The 27887-nt window shown below is 44.9% G+C and overlaps 1 protein-coding gene across 3 annotated transcripts in view; it reads right to left on the bottom strand.

The window, feature by feature from the left end:
- The window catches only part of LOC135899766 (uncharacterized), a 77525-nt gene that overhangs the window by 28276 nt on the left and 21362 nt on the right, over positions 1-27887 (bottom strand). Inside the window, exons 3-4 of one of the 3 annotated variants that reach the window (XM_065429093.1) lie at positions 23066-23177; positions 570-1257 (exon numbers count right to left, since the gene is read on the bottom strand). In XM_065429093.1, coding sequence (XP_065285165.1) covers positions 1177-1257; positions 23066-23177 — 193 coding nt within the window. In that variant the 3' untranslated portion in view covers positions 570-1176. Of the gene's footprint in view, positions 1-569; positions 1258-12279; positions 12404-23065; positions 23178-27887 lie in introns of those variants that run through there. The other 2 variants (XM_070539647.1, XM_070539646.1) reach the window with 2 other exon arrangements.

The following is a 27887-nucleotide window of genomic DNA, read 5'->3' as shown; positions in this document are numbered from 1 at the left end:
TGCACTGTTCTTGCGTAAAAGTTGTCAAAGATAGTGTCCAGAATGCTGCAGCACTTTGACTACTCTTACTTTTTACTTGCAGGTGTTGCTGTGAGATCCTCGGTATGGCTGCGTGCAGCATGGTAACTTTTGGTGGAGGCATTGGAAGTGGTAGCCAAATATATACAGAATCATGCTTGTCTGTATGAATGCTTTTAATTTCTAAATGTTGTGGCAAGTGCCGTAGCTCGAAATTGAATTTTCCTTTATTGTTTCACAAGGTGTCTGATATGTGCACAATATTGCGATCCGTTTTCTTTATTCAGCCCAGTGTGGAAAGAGCAGCATTAAATTGTTTTTTTACGTTGCTTTTTTTAGTTTGTTTACGAGTTTATCAAGCAGCAATGTCATGATTCTCGAGTGACTCATCTAATGACAATCATTAGTTTTTGTTCTGCAGAAAAGCAACACATTTGCTGACCCATTGTTTGCTATCCCATAACTCACATAATTTCGCACAGTGGCCTACCTATATTGACTTGCTTGACCTCCCCTAAAGAGTCTTGCCTTTTCAAATACCATTCCTTTCTTAAAATAATTTCACACATCTTATTATTTCTGCGCCTTGGGCTTCTGATACTATGCATTCTTCATTTTTGTTTGTTACTTCTGACTAGAAATTTCTTCTTTAATTTAGAGCTTAAATTTTACTTTGGAACACACAGTAAGGTTTGCCATTGCATATCTGCATAACAGGGAAACATGTTTCATTTAATACTTGCAAAATCCAACAGAAGATTGATGACAGCGGCTTGCAGTGCGGTTTGACTAAATGAGGAACAAAAATAATTCATCTCACTTGGTAAATTAAGGCACCTATCAGTATGATGTATAACATATGTTACGTTAATGTGGTGGGTTCAGTTCCCTTACTTATACAGCAATTGGTGCCCAAGAAAAAAAAATTTTTGCGTACGCCTTGTAGACACTGATTTAAGGAAAAAGTGTTCACATGATCTACTTATTTTACCCGACACTATGCTCAACAACGAGTTGTGTCCCAGCTGCTTACTGGTATTTGAGATTACGTTAGTATTCCATATGTGCGCGCTGTCTAAAATAATTGAATTTAGAAATTACTCGTCGGGCTCTGATGTGCATATCTGTAGTTTATGTATACATGTAAAAGACCCAACATCAAGTACAAGTGAATGGTCTCGGAGGCCGTCCGCAGGAGTCCCACACGTCCCACAGGAGCCGACCATGCAAGCAGATCCGCTGCACACATTTGTGACCAAAAAAGGTTGGTCGCATGAAATGGCAAGCAAGGAAGTGTTGAAAATATTGCACAAATAATAAAACGCCTATGCTATTATTATTATGTGACATCATGCCCTCGATTTCGTCCGTATTAGGATCCCATATGCTGATTGCTTCATGCCAGCAAAATATTCGGCACAACATCAGGCTTCTATGCCCTGCTGCTGTGCGCTTGGTAGAAGCACGACTGTTCAAAGTGCAATAATTAAACGGATTCTGTAACTTCCCATTTGTGGATTCGCCAGTACAATCCCGGTGGCGCTGATCCACCTGTCCAGCAATTCCCTATTACTAAAGGGAAACCTGCAAATAAAAACGCCACTCCGCATGTTCAATGTCTCCCTTCTTTATTGCTTTGTAGATTGAGCGATAGGTAAAAGAAATGCTCTGCCTTGACGCTTCTCAAGCGATTGTGATGCATAAAAAGAGCTGTCAACTCGAGGGATGTTCTGAATAAGAAGATACATTCCTCTGCTTACATGTGAATGTAAATGCCAGAGCCCTTCGGTACTTGGGTGTGGCACAAAAGGTACGAAGGTGCCATAGCATCCGATGTCATCGTGCGATTGCATGTCAAACCTAAGCTGTACGAAACTACTGCGCACCTGAAGACAGAGACATTCGAAACCGAAATTCGCGCCATGAGTACATCGTGATAAACATAAATTACTGACTTAGTAAGAGCTTTCAGTAAACTTAATACTCACACATCAGCTTCATAAAGACATCAGATAAGTGTTTTTAATGACAACGCATCAGGTGACCGGCACTTTTCAGCTCTTCCAATAGTAATTGCGCTGGCCACATTGACAGGTAGCAACTGGGTGGCGCCCTAGCGGTTCCCCCTTTTTCGGCGCAGATTTTCTTCTAGAGTTGGATATATATTGCCTATGCATATACATAGCATATGCATAGCTACGGATAGCTATGCATATGTGTATACATATGAAGCCGCCTACAGCCGACGGAGAAGAAGGTCTCCCTCCCTCGCCTCACGCCCGTGCCTCGCGCCCGACACGAGAGGGCGTGCTTCCGCCCCGCCTTTCTCGCTCGCGCACGCGTGATTGACCCGGGTTCGTCTGCTCATCTCGCAAGCTTTCACTCGCGTATACGGCGCAAAGCGCGCGGCGTATCTTTTATCGCTTTTGTACTTACTTTATACGAAACCTCACTGTAATGGTGACGCCGACCGCAGAAATGCGCCTGGAATGTCCGCATAATTGCTCTCGCTGTACTAACGTGCAGGCAACCCAGACAACTTCAATGTGAGAGTTAGTATTCAGGAGGATTACCCTAAAGCTTTTTCTTATGCCTAACAAAGAATCGGTAGAACACAAAAGTGAAACGTGTCTTCACAGAAGCTGTTGCATATTTGCTTTGTGAACGCACGGTCCGCTGCAGCGAAAGCGCAGGATTAGTGGGTCGGTGACACTGTTGCGTTCTTGCTTGGCGCGCTTCGTCTTGTTGGCGAGCGGCGTCCTGCTGCCGAGTCGCTTCGGCAAAGGTACCGGCATTTTAGTCCGGCTAGTAGTGTCTTCGTCAGCCAGTTGCAACTCGCTCTACTTCATGAATTTCAGTGGCAGCTTTCGCAGCGCGTGCCGCGAACGCTCGAACGTGTTCTGCTTGCGTGTTTGTCGCCGTATGAAAGCGTGATTCGCCAGTCCACGTGATTGCCTTTCTACGCTGGTTAGTGCAGAAGCGTTCTTAGCAGGTGCCATCGCAAGCGAAGCAGTATGTGGCGTGTGAGCACTGCGGATTCAAGTTGAAGCTGCACTCCGTAGGCGACGAGGCGTCACAAGCTAACAGGACGCCATGGACAAATAATGTGCGGAAACTGCGTCATCAGCTCAGCAGAACGCGTACACCGCCTGCACCAGGCTACACCGTGCGTGGGCCTCCGCTGCGCTGAGACTACTTGCTCATTACGCGCTCATTAGTGTCATGATCCCGTTCTTCGCTTCAGCGCTTCTGGAGGCGCTGCCATCCCAGTCAAGAGAGAGCATATTTTACGTGTACGCGCCCGCCTCACATGCCTTACAGGAACTTGACGGTGAACCCTTGCGTAAAATACTTTAGTGATAGAAAGCAGACCATAAGGAAAACGAGTGGGCCAGAAAAAGTGAACTCGTCGTTATATACTCATAAAAGAATGCATGAAGTTTTCATAAAATTGCAGAAATTACTGTCATTGTAGACTAAGCTTTCACAGTGACAACGGCATAGGATCATGGTTGTGAGTCGGCAGGAGGCGTCAACATGGTAAGGATATCCAATAAAGTAAAGGTTAGCAAAGCAAAACCACAATATTGAGGAAGAAGTAGAAGAGCAGCAAAAGCATAGAATATATTCGCTGTTACCCATCGTTGTGTATATAGTGCTGGGGCACAGGATTGGGCGCTTTCGTGTTTTGTTCACAAGTGCCTAGCAAGTATTCTTAAATTGCAAAGAAAGGCCAAACAATGTAATTGAAAGGCACAAAGGCTACAAAGTGCGACGTAGCCAAGGCGTCATCAGCCAAACTACATGGCTTGCGTACAAGCTCAAAAAGCGTATCTGTGCCTGAGCACGGCCTCCAGGAAGCTTGATGATACTTTCGTCTGTTGTTATCTTTGGCGGCCCCTCATGGTTTATGGCGCGTGGTATACTCCGTCACTACAGGCCTCGTTGGTTAGCGTTTATTGTGCAACGCTACGTCTCACGTTTTGCCATGACGTATGATGCATCGCAGGTAGTGCGCCTCATTTCACCCAGTTTTCGCAGTGATTAGGCAGGCACAGAACTTGAAGCTTCGTGCGTTCCTCTTCTACAATATTCCTGCTTGCAGAAAGAAAAAAAAATTGGCGATTTTTTGAGCAGCCCTTCCGGCAATAGGTGCACCCGTTCGACGAGCTTGTGTGAAAAGCCGTCATTAGCCTTTTGCTGCGTCACGATGACGTGCTCGCGTCTCGTATGTTAGAAATGTTGTCTCACAAGTCGGGCGTGTTTTCGCATGGAGTCTCCCAAGCGCCGGAGAGGTACCTGCCCTCAACCTGCGATTTTGTTTTAGCAGGCCGTTGTCAGTCGTTTCGTGTTTACCGTCGTGACAAGTGGTAAAATCGCTCTGTAGGCACTCATTCTTCCCGTAGTGCGTGTTTTATTTGTGGTTTACCTGCCTGAATACGTTAAAACTACTGCCCGCAAGATGCTTTAGCGTTTACTTGTGGCAATAAGCTCATTGTGCACTTTCAAAATTATTGTTCTTCGTCCTTTATATGACGCAAAGCTTTCGTTGCCTATACTACCGTCACCCCGACATATCGCGTCGCTGATGGTTTTCCTGTCGTATAAACTTTTTTGAGCCAGCTACCGCTTTGAGAAGTTCGTCACCTGATTCGCGTGACCAACCGCGCCATTATGCGAAACAGTGATCGCCGTAATAAAATAATTATTCACCACATAAAACTTATATGATGACGACTCATAGTTTTCCCTAAAACACAAATACGTCTTTGTCGAACACATGCTTCAACGGTTTCTTTTGTTTTCTTTTGTATCTGGCATCGTACTAGCCCCATGTGATTGATGCCCTTTGTGATTGTCGCACTTCTCTGCGTGAATATCTTCTCCTCGTTTTTTCCACAACATACGTCAACCATCGCCTTCACCCTCGAGGAATCGCTACGCCTGGAATTGTGCCAGGTTCTATGTCTGCACTGTAACTTCTAAGTAGAGCACTGCGTAAACACAAACTTTGTGTGAGGTTAAAGCTGTGAGGGTGACGCATTGCAGGAAATGACAAGTGTTAGAAGCTTCAATAAAGCTCCTGGTTCCCTAGATTCGAACATGTGCGCTTTGTCAACATTTCTTTTTCCTTTACTGCGAAAACCCTTGATTAATTTCAAACTCAGTAATCTTGTCAGTCCGTTTTTTTTTCGTGTTACATCAGCGACTATCACTCTGCCATCGTCATAGTGTCAGGCACCACTGGGATTCGAATTCATGCGTTTGTGGTAATGTGAAGTTCGGAGCTGGACACGCTGAGCACTGCCATATCACGCAGCTTTGAAGCTTCGCAATTTCGAAGTTTGGCAGCGTGGACAGGCAAGGAAGGTGATGGCATCTGTGCGTGTAATTCGGAAGCCATAAGAGACAGCATTGTAGTCGCCAGAAACGGCGATGTGTGTTTTGCAAAACACAAGCTGCTGTTGAAAAGTTGGGTGTGGCCAGCTGTGACAATCGGCTCCTTTCGCATTAGACGCGTTCCGATCTGGGAGGACGGGTCAAGTATGTTGATATTCCGATGAAAAGGATAAATTATTTCATTTCAGAAATTATATCCGGACTTTGTCGCAAGGGTGAATTTTGTGCTCTCGGGGCACTCCTACAGTGAATAGTGCCGCATGTTCGTACGGCGTCGGAAATAGGAAGATACCTCAAGATGTTTGCAAGAGAGGAGAAACGTCATCAGTCATACCTATATTTGAAGTGTAAGAATAAAGGTTGCCGATAAGGCCGATCTTATAAACGTTTGATTGACGAGTGTTGCCTGCAGGCAACTTAGCAGAACTCTTTTTCTTGCTGGGTTTCAGTATTGAGTAAAAAGTTTCTGGCAATATGTCTCCGGCTAACTCTGAATGATAGGCTGCATGCTTCATTTCCTCATTTAGAGCAGGAACATTGTACGAGGAAAAGAAGTTGGGCACGCGGCTTGCTTTGTTTTGAAACAGTGGTCAGAAGAGACACACTGATGCAAGATATCCGGCTGTAGTGATGTCACACATGGTATGGTATGCAAATGAAATGTACTCCTATGGTTCACGTGCGATGAGAAGTCTCTAAAAAAATTCCAAAGGAAGTCTTAGGTAACTTCGGGTGAAGACAATTTCCAGTTTCTTCTCTGTTGTAAGCCCTACAACTGGTCAAAAAGTTTCAGCAAAAAATTCTTTTATTGTTTTCGCTAATTATGCTTGCTCTCTATGTGGTATACACATTTACATAAAAAATAAATACTTTTTTCGGGTATTTATATATGACATCATAAAGGGTCAGCAATTGCATGTATTGAATGCAAGCGACATAACTACTAGAAGCACGAATATTTTAAACGTTTGAGTTGACCTCAGATTCATTGGCGCATTAGAGGTAAATATGCAGTAAATGTCATGTTGTTATACCTCCGGGCTACCGCAGTTGGCTGCTCGCCAGTTGTACAACATTAACCAGTGGATAAAGCTGTATAAGCGGCGCAGCGAGCAGCCAAATACGGTAGCCCGAAGCCAGACCTCGCAAATTGGGAAGAAGAGGAAAAAGAAGCTTCGCTATAAAATACCATATTATGAGATAGGTCAAATTCCATTTCAACGTTTCAACGCTAAATGCAAACTCTAATTCTAAACTAAATTCTCATTCCTTCTTCATGGGCACCCTTTGACTTGTTTGATACCTGTAACTTTAGTACAACCTCAGATGGATATCTCTCTTTCATGTTGCGTACGAGTGTTACAAGTTAACTTGAAAAAAAATCTAGGCATGGGGCAAATAACGATGACGGCATGAGCAGCTGGAACATCGGAATGTTATTCTGTTCTATTCCATTTCCTACGCTAGATTACTTAGTAAGTGCACTTTTCAGCGTAGTGCTAGAGTTAGCGTTTCTTGAGAACTGACTTTCGCTGTACATTACGGCATTTACTAAGACATTTCTCTACCCCTGTTTTCCCCATAACCCCATCTGCACTTTCACAGGAGCTCACGAGACTAATCACCTTTACGAGACAGGCCTTTGTGCTGAAACCACTGGGTACCCGCCACGTTAATTAACTGGGCCTGGCGTTGTGCTGCTGGGTAGGAGATCATGGGTTCGATACCGGCCGCTGCAGCCACAACACAATATTAGCGGCATGTAAACACCTCATGTACCGTGCGCGGCTCCACACTAAAAAAACCCAAGTGTTCAAAATAAATCCAGAGGCCCCTATGTGGTTGTCTCCTATTGAAATTCCTGGTCGCTGCACATAAAACCTTGCGACTTATTTAAACTAAGTCTGTAGTGAACGCAACGCCTTTTAAACACTCGCTTTCCTAACCAGGCTTTATAATGGCAAATACTACGAGTGCACTTTTGTAAGTGGATAAACTCGTTCAGGAACTTTGACAGCAGGTTCGTTACTTTTTGAGAGCTGGACATTATTTTAAGTCGCATGAATCATAAATACAGTTTCAGGATTAACAACGTAGTTTTTTACGCTTGCGCCTTCACAGTTTCACAGGATGCGATATGCTTGCGTTTTGCGCCGATGGCTTGGCATGCTCTGTTGCTGCAGTGGTTACATTTATGAAATTGTGACGTTCTATAAACACTTCCAGAAATGTTGTTGCTGGGCACTTTGAAACCTGTAAAAGCGCCTCTGCTGCAAAGCCCGCATCTAAGCTTCTGATAAATGAATTACGTCGCTTTACGCGCAGTTTACCTGAGCGCTAGCGCCGAATAATAATTAATATCCCATGCGCTAGGTGGGGATTAGAAAGTACAAGCAGGGCATAAATTCGTGGGGCCGGTGCATGGAAACGCATTTTCTAAAGGACATGGTTACTATTATCATTAACGCGGCTTTCAAAATTCCGCATCCTGTCAAGAGCAGCGCACCCTTCAATAAAGTGTCCGGAAGATACGTGTAGGCATTCGAAAGGATTTTCATCGCTAATGAGGGCATCAAAGCAGCGAGACACCAGTAACGGCAGAAGTTTTAGAAAGCAAACCGGACAGCAAGAAAGAAGTGCTTATTTTCTTCATTGCTCCAGACTTCGGCCGCAACAGATATATAGTTTTCTACAACTAAGTGCTCAGCAAAACAGTAACTGATGTCGTACTAGACTTCTACGGTGGCTTATTGGCTGCATGGTTTTGTGCTGCTCAACAGCAGGTCACAAGTCCGACTCCAGGCCATGGCAGCCATTTTATGATGGCGGCAATTCGCAGAAGCGCTTGTGTTCCGAGATTTGGGCCCAAATCAGTAAACCCCAGGTGGTACAATATGACGCGGAACTCCCAATTATGCGCATTTCATGACGTGCAACGCAGTTTTTAGAAGTTTGAATCCCGCAATATATTATCCCCTGCAAAGAAATAAAAAATATTGGCATAAAGTGCGACGTAAAGGACATTAAATAGAATTTAGTAATAAACGTTTCCTCGGCTGGTGGCTCAGGAATGGACAGCTTGGCTACCCTGATAGCTACGTCCCTGTTTACGGGACGTAAACAGCCACCTCCATTCTCATTGTTGAGCTGATTGCAGGTAGCTAAAGTAAATTCAGTAACGGTATGCATGTACTCACAAACTCTGAGTGAAATTTCTTGGTGTGTGGCTAGCCCATGCTATGTAACTCATTAGAGCGTGCACATGGGGTAGCGATGCCCATTATGTACGACTACGCTGAACATAAAAAAGAAGTGCGAGTTTGTAATTTTTCGACCACGAAGGTTAAAATGGTACTCACGAGACGGAGCCCGGTGCCTTGCTTCATTCCTACTTTTTGAAAACTTTTGTGAACTGCTACCGTTATAGACATGGCGATCGAATGCGTTTTGCAGAAAAGCATCTGAATATGACGAGTTGTAGATATGGCTCGAGGACATGCGCTTAAATATAGCTATGTACCTGTCGGAAAAGTGAGAATGTAATTTTTGTGTCCTGAAACGAACTCGGGCCGCATGTTCACAATGTTTTACGAACCTATGCGGTAAAATTAACGTTGTACATGTTTTTTTTTATTATGAGAGATGTTAAACTAACGGCTCGGGAGTATTAAAAACACATGATTCTTAAATACGAATTGAGATATGCATTGAGTGCCTCGTATCTGCATCGTGATACATTCGGCAAAATATGCGTCATCATCTCTATTTGCGATATTTTTTCTGAATTATTCCGTACACACCCACAGTCTGTAACGGCAGTTAATGCTTAGTCCAGGAAAGTACACTTTTATGGTAATTTTTCGGATAACATAAGACGATTCAGAAAATATAATGTTTGGCACTAATATAAATATTAATAAACGTTGATTATTTATTGTTATTTCTCCATTTACATGGAGTAAATCTACAGTGTATTGAACCCATGTCCCCAATGAGGTAATTGAGAAATATGCGAGGTACAACAGACTCCTCTACCAGGCGTTTGCAGATAACAATAATGCGTTTCATTGAAAAGACACCGGCCCTCAAGGATTACTGTAAACATACGTGAATTCTTGCCGAATATCTATAAAACTTCCGCAACTACGGTGATGATTTAAAGAAAAAATAAATATCAATAAACAAAGGAATCAGACTGGAGACACAATCTCACCAATGCTACTTAGTGCACGCTTAAAAGCCTTCACTTTGTAGGCAGGGAATGATTTTAAGTCGAAATCAACATTGAGTATCTCGGCAACCTTGAGTTTGCAGATGGTATTTTCCCGTTCATTGATGATGACGCCATTTGCAACAAATGATCGTGGATGTTAGCCCACAACGTGTGTGAGTACACCTGAAGATATAATTTCGTACAACTTACGTCATTATCATTATTGTGGCAAGAAATTGAGCGAGTGTTCATAATTCCCAATCATTCTCTAAAACGTCTGTAAGAGTGCATTTATCTGGAAAAAACTATTTACAGAAGACCCAGCTCATGGAAGAAAACTTACAAAAGAATAAAGGTGCGCTTTAATCAAGGCGCTACCGCCAGATTACCGCTACCATTCTAAATGAAAGTCTATACTAAAGGAATTTTAGTGCTAATAATATATGCTGCAGAAAAATTGAGGCTTTTTGAATTAGCTAGAGAAGAAGTTAAAGTGCCCCCAACAAGGGATAGAAAGAAAAATGGCAAGGGTAACTGTAGGACATCAGAAGACTGTGGCGTGGCTTAGAGAGCACCCGGGGGAAGCGAGATTCTACTCGACCTTAGGAGAGAATAATTAAGTTGGGCTGGCCATGGTTCCTATATCTATTCCTACGCACATGCTGTTTGAAGGTATAATTAACCTAAAGGATATCATACGCTATATTATTCCGGGGCTGCTGCACAAAATTTGTTGAACTGTTAACCATTAGGAAGCTACATTGACAACAAGAGTTAGAGTAGTATGGTTGTTTTCACAACTAAAGTACAGCGTGAGAAGGTGAACAAGTGAATGCAGAGCATTTCATTGCAGCATGTTCTAGTTGTTTGACAACAGTCGTCTTGAATTAATTTTAACAGCAGCTTCATTGACCTTTCTCCTACGATCATTAACGGTCAGTGAATTAAATAGTACCTAGATGTTAATATATGCATATTCTAACGTTACCACCGAACGCGCTCAGAGTATCCTGGGTTAGTTCCATATGCTTTACAGGTGAATAGTCATAATTGAAAATTTTGGAAATTTTATTGAAAAGTTTTCTCCTATACTACCGCGAGCAAAGAATTATATTCCCATTTATATATGTGCGCAAACAGTAGCGCTTAGCGCTGTCGAATATCATAATCCTCTCACTTCAATTTCATCCTTTCGTGTTCATTTTAGATTCATATCCAGATTCCTTCGCATCGCCCTTATCTACTACCCTGTTTACCCCACTCTCAGGTTTTAGGTTTAACACTTTCTCATCTACCGCTGTTGACGCGTCTGTTAACGCTATATTTACGGTTCAGCGTCACATTTGCAAAATTTGTTCACTGTATGATCTTTTCCCGAAAGCAGCAAATGATTTCTCATATACTTCCAGTGCTCGCGCATGAGAATACGAAACTAAAGTTTGTTGCGAAATGCGAGTGACTGCTGAGGGATCCAGCTGCCGCTTGCGGAAATATTTTTTCAGGAAATTTCTAGTCGAGAGCAGAGCGTTCCTATCGAAAGACGCCATGCTATGTTATAGGAAGATTATGTACTGTTACATGATATACAGTCTCTTTCTCTGGTGAGGGCGAAGTTAAATTAAGGTGTGCACTTTGCATGGCCATCAACAGCGGCGCTTACTGGATTACCTTCAACTTCCATCTTCACCTAAACTTACGCGCACTTCGAACGTTATTGGAGACTCAACATAGCTGTTCGTCAGAGTGACATTCGTAGTTATGTGAGCAGCTTCTTCGAATCTGGGTAATGATAGGTGTCCCCAATCTGGTTTTTAAAACTCTGTTTGTGTATAAGACTTTAAATGTGCCTCTATCTTAAGCTACATATACTGCCCTTTACTGACGCTAAGAAAGAAATGACAGATAGCGCAATGTACTCTTTTGTTAGTGTCCACTACGAGAAAAAAATATTCTGTAGCACCAACTTGTATCGATGCTTATTAACTGGTTGCCTGATTATGACCTGACTATATACCACTCTTATAAGCCACCATTCACGTCCGCCTGATCATATCTTAAGGGGTGTGGAGAGCCGGTCTGGCCGCTGACGAAGAGCGAATAGCGCGTAAAGGAATATCATTGAAAAACGCGTCGCTACAAATACACGGCCGTGCTATTCTATTCTACTTTGGCAATTACTTTAGCTTGCTTACATCAATATGTCCAAATGAAGAACTCAACAAACTGTCTAAATGAGAACTTCATGGCATCCAATCTGGCTTATGAACTCGCGATGACTGCAAAACAATCCCCAAGTCACCCTATGCCCCAGGAATTGTCGTAAGGCTCGCATCATCTACGCTCCAACCCCACAGCCCGAAAAATCTGCAGGATGACATGGCTACAGAAGTATGAAATAAAAGATAACGAAAAACGATATCTTCCCGATGTCACCTTTTGCCGTGTTAGCCGTAACTTGGCCCGTAAATGGCATCCTTAAGTGGCCAGTTAGGTTCGTGTAATGTGATGAGACTGAACCAAATGACTCCGAAGTGGTGGATCTCATTGCAATTACTACGCTTTGCGCGTTTACTTCCACAGAGGACGATAATGGTGACTACGTAGCACCATCGCTGCCGTAGGATTTGACGGCGTTGAGCCACTGTACTGCCGTGTAATGTCCGAAAGGGCATTTTGGTGATACTCGAGGGCGCTGTCACATTTTTGCCAAATGAGGCTGCTGCGTTGTAAGTAGTACGGCCGCCTTTTGTGTTAATTCTTCAGACGTAGGCCCTGCAGAAAGAAAGAACGAAAAGCTAGAACACTGGAATGAAGGAGAAGGCGATGAAAGGAGCCGGTGAGTCTCTCCTTCAAGCAGCCGACAATGGGCGATGTCTAAAACCTGGCGTCCATGAGGGGTTTGCTGGCACCTGAAATTGCCTCCGCCGCATGTAGTTGGATAGACCATGGCTTTGAGACCTATTTTTCTTACACACCGAGAGCTGTCAAAGAGGTGGGTATAGACTGGAGAACTACCTACAAGGCCTACGAGGACAACTGACAGTGACAGCGAACAGGAACCCACTTCAGGTTACGCTGATAAATGTACTGAGAGAAGTGTAATTGGTGTTTAGTTCACAGCTTACGTCATAATGTTCGGCGCGATGGTTGGACGCTTAAGAATGCGCTTCGTTCCCACTATGTCATGTGTGTTTTCCTTAAGCCTGTTCGTTGTACTTATACTTGTACTCATTCGCATGTCTATGTAAAATGTTACCGAAAAAACTGCAGCTGTAATCTTCCACCCATTATGATATTTGTGAATAGAGATGAATAACGAATTTTTACGGACAATAGCAAGTTTGGCACTTTAACATGTCAAAAGTGCTTCTGTGGTCTTGTTACATTTTCTAAAAAATCACAGAATAAACTCAGAAGAATTGTGATTCTTGAAGAAAAGAAATCCAACGCACTGAAAACACTCTCTGTGCAAAAAACGAAGACCTGCATTTTATCGTCCCGTGATAACAATTAAAGTGAACGTTTGCGTCATTTGTCACAGTAAAACGCTTTTTAGGAGTTGTCGCATTGCCTCTACACAACCATAAACAAGAAAAAGGCTATAGGAATTTACCTTGTGCCGATTTTCAATCTTCAGAATCAGTTTTCATGGGTTACAAGGATGCGCGTATTTATCGTGGAAGAAATGAGCAACAAAATTTTGAAAGAAAAAAAAACACTGTGTTAAATGTAGTGACATTGACCAACTCATGCTTTAAACCTCTTGGCTGTGGTATATATCTTTCAGCCTGACGACCTTTTTAATGGGATGAGCGCTTCAAGTCTGCTTCAGCCGTTTGAGTCTGTAAGTCTGTCTGCCTATCCATCCGGTCCCTCACGGCGTCGCTTTCTCGTCAATAAACAAAAAATGCTTTAACATTTCTCAGGGGTTCGGCCAACGCTAACCTGTGTCACGAGGGCTCTTCAAGCACGATAGCCAAACACTTTGCCTCTGCAACAGGAAAGCCCACCAGCAGCGAGGGATTTATTCTGGGCTTTTCCGCGCTGCAGTGCACCACTGGGCCGATCTGGATGGCTACGGAAAAGATGGGGGGCTTTGCGTGTGCTCCTCCAGATGGCACCATGTGTCTAGAAAGAAGGGTGAGAGAGAGCAGCCTAGATGCAGTACAGGTCTCATATACGAAGTGTTTCAGAGGGGAAGATACCTCGTGTTGCTTATAATCGTTATAATGCCAGCAGTCATCGTGAGATGGATTCTTCCAGATTCCCATAGCATTAGGACCGTTATCAGTTTTTAGCTGCTTTGAAAACGTAAAATTATATTTTAATGCCCTGCCATACCTTGAGTGCACATCTGCAGAAAAAATCTACCGATATCCAAAGTTACTTCTCAAAACTTATTCTATGCGGCTAACTGTGATACACAATGCTCAAACAGTGCTATAAAGAGTTTTCAGTTATTCGCCCTAAGCATGAAACGAAAGCGTAGTGACCTAATTATTGCCCTTACCAGGCTTCATAGGTTCCGTAATTACTAGAATAATCAGTGATGCCGAAGTTCATACGAGCGTACTTTAAGGCGAAGCATGTAGCTAAAGCAATTTTGCTTTTCATTGTTTATGAACTTGGAAGAAGAACCGCAGCCCGGTAGTTTCTCTGAACGCGGAATGTTTGCGCCTCCTCAGTGTCGTGTGGCTGTATGAAAACTAAAGAGAAGACAAAAGAAGTAAACTTTATTGAATCAATTCTTGAATTTCACGCACCAAAATTACGATTTCTACATGAGGCACGCCCTAGTGGGGGACTCCGGATTGGTTTTTACCGCAAGAGGATCATTAATGCTTTCTTGTTTCTGCTTTTTACCAATTCGGTTAAACACAAAGTCGGACGGTTGCGTGTCCTTCTCGTGAAACCGACTGCTTAAAGCAAGCACAAAACAGATACCATTGCAATCTTCGCGCCCCTTCAGAAAACACTGAACTAGACCGGTACAAAAATGGTTAGACACCTGTGAATCCGTAAGCCTTTGAATGATAACAGCAGCAGAAAATTGTTGTTCTCACTCATTTCGCGAAAGCGCTTACTATTATAATGAACAATTGCTGTCGTCGTCAGACACTACATGAAGATTGAACATGCATCTTTAGCAGCTTGACTTTGACGAACACGGTTTGTAAGAAGCAAACTTCTACAAACCAAAAAAGCGAATGCTGTAGAAAGAGCGAAAGAGAGAAGCAGAAGAGACGAAAGAACGGGAGGTTAACCAGACGCACGTCCAGTTTGCAACCCTGCACTAGGGGAAGGTGGTATAAGGAACGAAAGAGAGAAAGAGAGAGTTCCACCAGGCAAGCGTCCGGTTTTGTACCCTACACTGGCGGTCAGGAAAGAGGAAGAGAGTCAGGAAAAGATGGAGACAGGGTAATCACTTTGTATAAGCTAGAAGATACCCAAGAGAACTACATCTTAGTGGCTACGGCGTGGCATCATTAGGCACGAGGTCGTGGGAGCAATTCGCTGCAACGGGCATTCCGATGGACCCGAAATGCCAACATTCTCGTGTACTTAGATGTAGGTGCGCGAAGAGGAAATAAAATACCAGTGTAAAATAATTCATGAGCCATTCTACTCTGTGAAGGTGGATGACCAGCCAAGCTGTTCAGTACACGGCCCACAGGCGACATCGAATTTCGAACAGAGGTGCGAACACATTTATTGTCTTAATCGGTGGTCATGGCGAGGAAAGGTACGCAAACACCTTTATTTACCCAAATTTTTGTGCACGAATACGAATATATATATATATATATATATATATATATATATATATATATATATAGCATCTGCATTGCCAGATGGATGAGCCATCTGATTTTTTGCCTGATTAGAGGGGGGATAAAATATTGCTAATGATGATAGTTTTTGTTGACGATGCAGACAAAGACGCTCGGATGCATATCCATACAGATCTTCGCTGAAAAAGGTGTGGCTCACTCGCGCAGTGAATGTAAAGTGTGTTTCGCTACTGTGCTTGAGGTGGTACTCGTTCTTTCACGTTGTCTCGTTCTACTCAATTCTGTCACGCACACTCACTCAGCACTCACTCCCCTTTGTAACGAAGGTCTTCCGTTCGGGTTCCGTAAAGCCGGTCAGCTTAACAGTGAGCGTACTTTAAAAAGTTTACTGTATGATGGCTGCTGGCCCTTTGATCACCAGTTTTGCTGTGCAAACTACCTAGTGCCCAGACAATGCCCTCACAAAATCAAATAAACTTGTTCTATGTAGTAAATATACGCAGAAGAAAGAGAAATGTTGTCCATCTGGATATTTTGAGCAAACTCTGCAAATGAGCTGATTGAAATCTAGAAAACATTTTGTAACAATAAAGATATTAAAAAGGGAAGTATTTTAGGCATGGAGGGTACTGCGCTGATGATAGCAATTAGGCAACTCAACACGTGCAACCCATCGGGTAAACGGATCATACAAATGATAAAATACTAAACGGTGCCCACAAATTAAGCTCGAGACAAAACAATGCAATGAAGATATCCATTTAGGAAAAAAAGCTTGCACGGTAACTCCTTTTGGCTATATCGATATGTATGAAAAGGAAATGACACACAGGTCTAACTGGATGTCAAAAGGCGTAAGTACAACTGGAATCGGCCATAGATGTTTTGTGCTAAACGCGTAGTTTAGTTTCTTGGATATCATATAGAAGGCTTTGTTGCTAACATCTTAAAAGAGGACGGACACATTCCGGGCACGTGCCCATCATCAAAAGCCTTAACACGCTGGACCGCAGTTTATGGGGCACAGATGCGTGCTGCATATAAATTTCCCTAGAAGGGGCCACCCGATGGGGAAAAAGCGATGAAAGCAGACGGCAAATAAAAGTGAACGGCTATTCGGTCGCAGACACCTTTTTTTATCACACTTCTGTTCTGCAATAAAGCAACTAGGTCATACGTATTTTGGGAGCAAACAGCGCTAAACATGGGTTGGAGAACCAGCACCAACGCCATGCTGCTCTTAATACGAACGGTCAGGTTTGTTGCGTGGATGGAGGTACAACATGGCACTAAAAAAACGAAAAGGATACATTAACATCTTGCGCAATATTGGAATCTTAATGACACGAATGTGGCACCTGCAGAGAAAGTAGGAAATAATAAAATTAGATTAAGATTGCTGTACTTTGAGAACAAGTTAAGGAACGCGCGAAGAGCGATTGAACGAAGAATGCTAGGCATAATGTTATGAGAGAGAAAGAGAGGGGTTTGGATCAGAGAGCAAACGAGTATAGCCGACATTCTAATTGACTATAGGAGAAAAAAAATGGAGCTGGGCAGGTCATGTAAGGCTAAGGCTAAGTTAGGTAACCGGTGGACCATTAGGGTTACAGAATGGGTGCCAAGAGAAGGGAAGCGTCGTCGACGATGGTAGAAGACTAGGTGGGGCGATGAAATTAGAAATTTCGCGGGCAGTAGTTGCAGTTGGTTGACGTAGGACAGGGTTAATTAAAGATCGCAGGAGAGGTCTTAGTCCTGCAGTGGACATAAAATAGGCTGGTTAATATTGTCACGTGCTAAGGCAAGAGTAAGCAGCAGTATCAGCAGCCAGGCACGAAAATGTCCGACACAAAAAGGGTGGTTCTCCAGCTGGTGCGTGATCTTTCACTTCGTCGTCTTCTTCAGCGGTTTTGCTGGGCACGCAACGCTGGGTCAAAACACCAGGTGGCCTTATTTCCCCTCCCAATGGAGCATCGACTCGATGCTCAAACACAAAACGTACACGGAAAGTACACAAGTTAGGTAAGACAAAAAAAAAGAGAACACGCGCTAGCACACATACGGAAATGCATACGAAAAAAAAAACGATTTGCAGTTCTTTGAGGACGACGCGACGACCACAAAAAAAAGTTTTTTTAACCAGTGCACTTCACATCACCGTGTAAAATACGGCTTGAAGCGGACAACATGTGCAGTCTGTGCGCGTGGTAAACGGTGCTTTGGCGATGGCAGGTCTCGGTCCGGAATCACTTCATAGTTCACGTCGCCTATACGCCTTAGTACTGTGTATGGTCCGAAGTACTTGCTCAGGAGTTTCTCGCAGAGGTTTCGCCATCCAATAGGTCTCCAAACCCAAACTTTGCCACCAGGCTCATAGGTAACCTGTCGATGGTGGAGATTGTACCTTGTTGCATCTGCACACTGCTACTGTCTTATGTGCACACGGGCCAGTTGACGTGCTTCCTCGGCGCGCTGCTTTTACTCCTCGACGTCAGGAACTAACTGGTCTAGCTGGTCGGTATCTTCATACGGAATCATGGCGTCTAGCATAGTTTGGACATCTCGACTATAAACGAGGCGGAATGATGTGAATCGTGTAGTTTCCTGCATGGCAGTATTGCGCGCAAACGTTACGTACGGCAGGATTCCGTCCCACGTTTCGTGCTGCACATCCACGTACATAGAAATCATGTCTGCCAGTGTGTTGTTTAGTCTTTCTGTCAAGCCGTTAGTCTGAGGGTGGTATGCAGTGGTCTTTCGATGACTCGTGTAACTCAGCTTGAAGATGTCGTCCGGAAACTTCGCCGTAAATGACATCCATCGGTCGGCGACAATGAATGATGGTGCGCCATGCTAAAACACGATGTGATGCACAAAAAACTGGGCAACTTCAGGTGCTGTCCCGAGTGGTAGTGCCTTAGTCTCAGCGTAACGCGTCAAGTAATCAGTTGCGACAATGATCCACTTATTGCCAGAGGAAGACAGGGGAAATGGTCCAAGAAAGTCCATTCCAACTTGATCAAACGGCGTACGCCGAGGGTCGATGGGTTGTAGCAGGCATGCAGGCTTGTAGGGTGGTGATGTGTGGTGCTGGCGGCATTCTTTAACGTAGCGTTTGACGCAAGCAGTCAGTCTAGGCCAGTAGTACAGTTGCCGTACCCTGTGCAGAGTCCTTGAGTAGCCCAAGTGACCAGATGTCGGCTCGTCGTCGCAGGATAATAGAATGTCGTCGCGAAGGGCTTGAGGTACTACTAAAAGATGTGGTTTGTCGTTGGCACCTGTGTTTCCTTTGCATAAGATGCCCCCTCATAGGCGAAATGACGACAACCGTCGCGAAATAGGGCGAGGAATGGACGCGATGCCGCCTTCTAGGTGATCGATGGTGGGTCTTAACTCAGCGTCCAATCGCTGTTTAGCGAACAGATCCGGCCCGCTGAGGGCTCCCAAAAAGGTGCTGTCCTCTTCCTCGTCAGGATTCTGAGATTTAACAGGTGCTCGTGATAGCGTATCAGCATCTTCATGTTTTCTGCCTGACTTGTATACGATGGTGATGTTAAATTCCCGGAGTCGAAGACTCCAACGTGCCAATCGTCCAGAAGGGTCTCGGCGGTTTGTCAACCAGCACAAAGCATGATGGTCGGTCACAAATTTAAATGGCCGCCCGTAGAGATACGGCCTAAATTTTGTGGTAGCCCAAATAACCGCGAGGCACTCCTTCTCTGTGGACCGGAAAGTCCGGCATTGGATGAACCGTTCACCATCACGAAGTTATTAACAGCAATAGACGAAAGTAATAAGACGAGCGCACCCGGAACGGACCCCATTGCATACAAGCTGCTCAATAACATGAGTGATGCGGCAGCACGCGGGTTCCTGGGTCACATCAACAGAACCCGGGAAAGCTCGAAGGTGCCCGAAAAATGGAAAGAGGCCGACATACGGTTCATACCCAAACCCGGCAAACCTCTGACGATCGAGAACATGCGCCCTATCTCGCTCGCGTCCTGTGTGGGCAAGGTCATGGAACGCATGGTTCTCAGAAGACATCAAGCACACCTGGACGAGACAAATCAGATGCCGGCGACCATGTATGGATTCCGCCAGCACCTGAGCACCCAAGACGTCTTGATCCAATTACACGAACTAGTTATTAAAAGAGCAACGAGGCACGCACCCCGGGGCGTGCTGGCTTTGGAACTCAAGGGGGCCTTCGACAACGTGTCCCACGCCAGCATGCTCGAGAACCTGCGCAAGACAGGGTGTGGCCGCAAGACCTACGGCTATAATAAAGATTTCCTAACCAACAGAACAGCAACTCTCCGGATAGGAAATGAGCGGTCAGAACCTGTGGAGCTCGGAGACAAGGGTACCCCACAGGGGTATGTCCTGTCGCCTCTGCATTTCAAGCTAGCACTCCTGCCCCGGCCCGAACTACTCAACCAAATCGAGGGCATGGAACACGCGTTCTACGCCGACGATATAACAGTGTGGACGAACCGCGTGGGGTCCGATGCCTGGGCGAAGGCAGCCCTGCAGAGAGCGGCAACGACCGTCCACGAGTATGCCACGACCTGCGGCCTGAGCTGCGCTCCACAGAAATCGGAGCTGCTCATGGTACAGCCCGGAAGACCAAAGAAAGAGCCGCCGCTGAACATAATGATCACTGTCGGCCGCACAGAGATCAAACCAACGCAGCAGATCCGGATACTGGGCCTGCTGTTGCGCAGCGACGGCAAGGCGCACGCAGCCGTCAACAAAATCAAGACCACATCAGAGCACGTCCTGAGCATGATCCGAAGAGTCACCAACCGGAACAGAAGAATCAAAGAAGACACACTGCGCCAGGTGCAGGCATTCGTTGTGTCACGCGTAACGTACTCCGCCCCGTACCTCCAGCTTGCGAAGGTGAATCTCGAGACGCTGAACACGACCATAAGGAAAGCAGTCAAACTCGCCATGGGCATCCCAGTCTACTCGTCAACGCAGAAGCTGCTGGAAATGGGTGCCCACAACATGGTGGAAGAGCTGGTGGAAGCACGCCTATCCCACCAGAGAGTAAGGCTGAGCCGGACAGAGCACGGCCGGGCCGTCCTACGCAAGATAGCAATACGCAAGATGGTGAATAGAACGGCCACCGACAACAGAGGCGCTCCCCACAACGTGGAGAGACAATATTAAGACCAAACCCCTCCTCCGGAACATGCCGCCGGGGAGGAACAACGAGAGGCGCTCTGCGTGGGCCAAGGCACTGGCTCGACAGCTGGAAGAGGACCCCGAGGTTCTCTACGCGGATGCCATGCTTCCCAAGCACGGAACCATAGCAACGGCGGTGATCACCACCATCGATAAACTGGTCACAGGTGCGTCGATACGGACGACGAATACAGCCGAGGCAGAAGAAGTGGCCGTGGCCCTCGTACTCACACAACCGGGAGTGAGGACCGTGGTCACAGACTCTCAGACCGCCTACGCAAGCTACCGCAAGGGGAACATCTCTCCCGCGGCACTAGCGTTCCTCACCAAATGCAAATCACCGGGAAAGGCCGTTGAGCTCGCGTGGGTCCCGGCTCACTCGCAAGTTGAAGGCAACGCACTCGCCGACCACTATGCCCGAGAACTGTCAATCCGGGCCGAGGACGAGCCAGAGCTACCGCACCCCGTGACAAGTCACAAAGAAATCACGCAAATGTACAGAAGCGGCAGATGTAGGCTTCCCCGTCCGCATGCGCAACTCAGCTGAATGCAGCAAACGATCGTGCGACGCACGCAAGCGGGGTCGCTAGCGTATCCCGTGCTCTTGCACAAGATGTTCCCAACAGAGCATGGCATTTCATGCCCTTTTTGCAGACGGTCAAAAGGCACTCTAGCACACAAACTTGCAGAGTGCACTAAGCTCAAGAACCCCCCCGCCCTCCCCACCCCCAACCCCCCGAGCGATGGGAGACCTTGTTGTCCAGCCTCGACCTACCGACCCAGCTAGCGCTGGCGGCTAGAGGCCAGGAATTGCTGGACGCATATGGTACCTAAGGAGAAGGTTACACCCCATCTGATGCCAGCGCGCACCAACCGTGACTAAGGGCTCAGTACAAAAGTTCATTCTCTCTCTCTCAAAAGCTTCCAATCACGTAAAATAATTAAACATTAGGAACAAAGGGCACGCTTTACGAAATTTAGCTAATCTGTTTATGGAAGGTCACACTTAAGAAAATGCTCAGAAATATGTTTTCTTGCTCTGGTGTATATCATAATTAGCGGATAGCCATCTTTAGTAGATGCAGCAACTTGAGGACGCTGTTCCGTCTACTGTTGACGGATGCGGCGCCCTCTGTTTTCACATCATGAGCAGCGCCATCGCAGAGCAAGGCGTTGATCACTCATTGAGCGAGGACTGGCAATGGCGTCGCTTATCAGGACTGTCCAATGACCCGAACCAATGGCACCAAAACCAGGGATGCTTTTCATAAGACTTGTGTCCCACGCGGAATTACGAGGCAATCAGATATGGTTTAGCCGTCCTGGAATAAAATAACTGATGATAAGATTGTCCATTTTTACGTGCCAGAGATTGATACCATCCGGAAAAGCACCGCTGTATGTTGCGGCCGAACATGACGACGCTACGTCACGACAACCGAGAAAGGGTTTCGAGTAGCAAGGCGTTGTAGTCGACAGATCTCACCACGTTCATAGTGCTCAGCTCAGTATGCTCAGCGGCCCTGCCTACACCAGGGTGACTAGATTCCTTGCCGCATTCACGCTGTACTTCATCTCAAGTCTACATTTGCGGGACTGCTGAGACAAGAAAATTGTAAATTTTTGCGTTGAACTTTCGAGAGAAGTTCAGGAACGAGTGTGCTCGCCCCAGCTGCTATAGTGAAATCTTTTCCGTATCACTTAGCCACCTCTCTCTTAAAATCACCCTGACATTTAAAGTACCTTCCTTTGCCTACACTCCCAGGATTGACGTAGCTGCTGTGGCTGCTGGGTGGGTCGATATCTCAGAAGGTATCTTTATAGATATATATACATGTACAAAAAATATACTGTCGAACCTCGTTGTAACAAAGTTAAAAGGAAAGCAAAAATTATCTTTCTATATCCGTTAGTTCGGCATATTCATTATTGCCATTTGCTGCAATATATGTGTAATGGGGTGTACAATTGTAATCATGGAAATAACACAAATTTCTAATCCGTGGAACCACCACATTAAAGGGCATGCGATGAATTTTGAATAAAACAAGAAAAAACCTTCGGCGTGAGCAACACGCGACCTAGCACCTGACGCAACAGAGTTTAGAAAGCTGCCTTTGGCTCTAATGAGACGGCGTTTCTCGTGCGCATTCAACTTGGCTCGTATCGACCGGAACGTGGCATGCAACAAAGCGCTCCGCTGTGTCACTGAGGAGGCAAGCGAACTCCGCCAGTCCCTATGGACTCGGCCAGCTCACGACCTCTGAGACTGCACCATTGCCAATGCAATCTCGGAGGCCACATCCAGCTACCAGCCACCGCGGCGCACCGCGAGGCGGAGTAGAAAATGCAAGGCCTGGGCATGACCCCCAGATTGCGTCGGGGAGGCAGGCCCACCTGCTGCCGCCCGCCCGGCGCGCTGTAATAAGAAAGAAGTGAATGCACTAACCTTTCGCAATGTGGCGCGTAGCTTTGAAGCATGGCCCGACTCCCGCGGGCTTGCGCGTGGCCCACGTGATTGTGCCGAGATAATCTCAGAGGTCACGTGTCTGTGCCGCGGGCTGCAAAGAAGGGAATGCACTAATGTTTCGCACCACCACGCGTAGTCGCACAGCGTGGCGCTGCTAGCGCAGCCAAGCAAGTGCGAAAGCCAGAGGGAGAGGTCACTAGACACGTGCGATAGCGAGCTGTTTCTTGTGCTCAGGTGCTGGCTCCGAGCGGCGGTAAAAAAAGACCAGCATTGTTCGACGACGTTTTCGAGGCGGGGATGTGGTAGTTTGGACTGCTGACGCGGAAAGCGATGTAGTCAGCGGGCAACGGTCGGGCCTTTTTTTTCTATTTCGGAGACGAATCGAGTTGGCTATATTCATAGGCAGTACGAATTCCCTTCGTTAAAACTACGTTTTTATTCGACGGATCTTAGGCGCATTAGAGTGAGACAGAGAATTGGTTCGAGCGCTTATAAATGACATTCGTTCTTTATTATTTTTATTTGTACTTTTTATTTATTGTGTCATAAAAATAATATAAGTTAAAGCAACCGAGCTAACTTACAAGAGAAATCGCTGAGGCTTCAAATGCAAAGGTCGAGTACAAGGCGTGTATCAACGAACCGTCTATTGTTCTTCCTGACAAGAAACTGTGTTACTTTGTCATTCTTGACTATGCCTCTTTTCATAACAGTTGCTTTGATGTGTCTGCGTCTCGCGCACGTTACGGTTTTTTTACCTGGCACATATATATATATATATATATATATATATATATATATATATGTGTGTGTGTGTGTGTGTGTGTGTGTGTGTGTGTGTGTGTGTGTGTCTCTGCGTGTGCGTTAGACGTATCTCCAAATCTTCAATACAATATCAGCTGAGAGTCGGCCCCGTGTCGCCCTCATTTTTAGCTTATTTTTGTGCGTATCTTGTGTTACGCTCGTACGAACCTTACAATAAACATTCCCCCTTTGCGTCTTACAATATGCTTCCTACTTCAACGAAATATGAACACTGTGCGACGAATATGTCACCGAGGTGACCGGGCACAAGTAAATACGTGCATTGTAATATGAATGAAAATTTGGTGAGGACGAATGCTAAGTAATTGCTTTGAAAACGCACAACCTACATGCTTCCATCTTTCGGCAACTGTCACCCATACCGCGGCACCTATTTCCACAGATATTGCTTACATGTATGTATATATATATATATATATATATATATATATATATATATATATATATATATATATATATATATATATATATATATATATAAACATAAGGTTATTTATTTATTCAAGTGAGTAGCATTCTTTGCATATTTCAGGCATTTTGAGGCTCTAGCTATCAATCCACCTAACCTCTTACGCCGGCACAGTGGCTCAAGCTGTCTACCAGCTTTGGGTACAAGGTAGCCTCTCGTGGTCATCAACTTATCATGGTCGTTCCATCGCATCACGCCGCCATCGTCATGCCTTCTACACCGACCCAGTGACTCAAGTTGTCAAATGGCATGGGACACTTGACATGAGTCCACCGTCATGATGCCATCGTGATCACTGCATCGTCGTCCTTCCACCTTTGTCATTCGACGTTCATCGCGCCGTAGTCGCCTTGCCCTTATCGTTGTACAACCGTCATGTGTTCATGGTCACACCACTATCGAGATGCCGTCGGTGCTTTCCATCTCCGCCACCCCAGTTCATAGTCCAACTCACATCATGCCATCGTCTTCACATCGTCATCGTCACTCCATCACCGTCATACAGACTTCGTCACGTTATCATACACTCGTCGTCTTCGCATTCTACACATACCATCATCATGTCATCGTTGTCATGGTAGCGTTATTGTGCATACTTCGCCACCTTTACGTTGTCATACCGCTGTGATGTCACCCCGGTTGTGCTATTGTTTGTTTTAACGTCACCGTCTGACTCTTGTCAAGTCGGCATCGCCACACAGTCGTCATCATGACAATGTCGTCATACCGTCTATGTCCCTGCATTGGCCTCAATCCTTTTTCGTCGTTTGATCGTAATTAAGCAGTCGGTATTCAATCGTGGCTATGCCATCGTTGTCCCTCCATCTTTGTTTTCCTACTCTTGTCACACCGTCGTCTTCACTTTATCGTCTTCATAGACGGTTCGTCTTATAGTAGCCGTCACGCGATTCCCGTCATACGCTCTGCATCATCCTATATTTGCGGCGAGATGCTAACGATGCGAAAGGGAGCTTTGTTTTCGTAGCTGTTATGCTAGCAGTTCTATTAAGGGGAGACTGTCCTCGAAAAAACATTTTATAATATTTGTATTAGAAATTTGAAAACCCATCTGCTTATAGAACATTACTAGCAGATTTAAAATATGTCATTAGTTTCTGTGTAGTCGCTATAGCTCTTGACTTATGTCCTACAGTATGGCAAAATATAGCGATTTTGTGGGCACTTAACTGTGAAATAGGTTTTCGCAAAAAGCTTTGTGCTGTAGCTTATTTAGGTCTTTATAGGCAGCTAAACACCGAAATATATTCAAATAGTATATACAATTATGAAACCATGAAAAAAAAATTAGGACACCAACTTATTTTTTTCAAAGTCACGCGAAAATAACCTTTGACATTTATAATTGTAATATGCTAACAAATTTTGGCATACATAGTCTGGAATATATGTACAACGCTGAAGCCTACTTAAAATTGCGATTCCTCCCAGCACTAGTTGCGAAGTTACAATGTTATATTTCAGGAAATTGAGAAAAAAAGTTTTGAAATGGTCTAATCTTTTTGCATAGTTCCAGTAATTGCACACGCTGTTTAGCTTGATATCGGCACTTGGTGGTTTACAACGAGCTAAACAAGCTACAGCAAGATGCATTTTGTGAAAATTTGGTATACATAAAAAGCACCCACAAAGAAGACTATATTTTGCCATTATGCATCACGTAACTCAAAGACTATAACAGCTGCACAAGACGTAATAACATATTTAAAGTCTGCACAGAAAACTCCGTACTTGACTGAATATTGAAACATATACTACACCTAATAAACAATGTTTCGAGGAGCGTCTCCCCCTTAAATCAGAAAAGATGAAGTGAATGGAGAATTTGGTACACGTTCAAGAAAAGTAATGAGATTGTCTTGGCATGGTGCGACAAATATCCTTGCTTAGAGTTTGTTGTTTTATAAAGCAACAGTTTTAAACGTGATAAAGCAGAATGAAAGTTTCGACGCAAATGACCAAGTGGGCAATTAGAGCTGTTAATAATGTATTCAGTGTGAATGGGCCTTGTGAAATGACTCGTAACGTGAGTACCAAGGTACTTGTGATGGTTTACTCATACTAAGATACTGTTATTTATGCGTCACGTGCGCGGAAAAGTAGTGGTATGAGAAATACACAATACTTTACATTTACTAGTGTTCATTTCTGTTAGCCACACTTCACACGTTCGAAATAGACGTAAGATCCGTCTGCAGGGAGTTCAAGTCAGCAGTGTTTATTTCGCAGAAAGGTACACAATCAGTGAACAGGGGAACGTTACGAGAAACTGCGGAGGGATGGCTGTGAATGTATATAAGAAATAATAAAGCACTTAGCCTGGACCCCTGCAGTACCTTACTGCAGACCTTACCAACCCTGCAGTACACGTGGGTGTATATGACGGAGAGGAGTTACGATAGTTAGCAACAACAAATAGCAAGCGATTGCTCAAAAGCACTCAATTCATTTTAGGAGGCAAGAGTCAATGGTAAGTAGACAAAATGTGTATAATGAATGCTTGTGGCATACCTTGTCAAACGCTTTCCATTCGCCTAAGAAAATGCAGCCCGAATACGATCATGCGCCTATATTGAGTTAAAGCTTAGAGGCAAAAATAATGTTACGTATTAGACGCATATCTTTTGTCCCCATGTGATAACTGATAGATTCGAAAAATGTTACACTGTCACTGATTATGATAGTTCCTAACCTTTAGAAGTAAGTGCTGGTGAGGTATCTGCGATCAGTGTTGAATAATTTATCTACCGCCGTTGAAAGAACGATGCATTTGGCTCAATTAATTTTTATTGTCAATGTAGGCTCGCGTGAGCTTCACGAAATTCAACTACTTTTCTTGCAGTGATATTACCTTTTTGAAATAAAGGCTTTTGTGCTTAACCCATAAACTGGGCCGTCGCCACTTTTTTGACGTTTTGTCATTCGGAAACCAATGTTCGCGGAGTGATTCCTCTAGAGCTCTAGATAGGATGTCATCAGACAGAGCCAGTCCACGACTGTCTGCCGGAGGGATTGTTCAGCTGCTGGAACCCGCAATCCCGGTGGACTTCCTGTGATTAATGATACATGCCGACTGTTGTCGCGAAGCAGGAGCATGGCTGCTGTAAGCATGCCTTGTCCTTTCTGTATGATTGCTTCTTCAAATAATGCAGGCGTATTGGTGTAACTTCTCTCAATTTCGTTTGTTATATGAACTCCAGAAGCACTCTTTCGGTATCTCGGCGGACAGTTGCCATGCAATTCCAAGAAAGCTTTCCTGTCTTCAGTGTTTTCGGTGGGGGTACCCCTTTGGGCTTACAGTGCCTTGGCTTGATTTTGAACTCAAGATCGCTGGCATAAACCATGCTTGCTCGCCAGTCCACAAACTAAGAAAAAAAAGAATTACCGAGTAGCCGTGGAGAAGTTTCGATTTGTTGCAGGGCTCACAGTGCCTTCTATAGCGACATTCACATCCTCGAAAACCAACTTGCATTAAGATTTGCTACGGTC

The sequence above is a fragment of the Dermacentor albipictus genome, chromosome 5 (assembly GCF_038994185.2).
Source record: "Dermacentor albipictus isolate Rhodes 1998 colony chromosome 5, USDA_Dalb.pri_finalv2, whole genome shotgun sequence".
NCBI classification, from domain to species: Eukaryota; Metazoa; Arthropoda; class Arachnida; order Ixodida; family Ixodidae; genus Dermacentor; species Dermacentor albipictus.
Note: the sequence above shows the minus strand (reverse complement) of the source record. Positions and strands in the feature narration are given on the sequence as shown.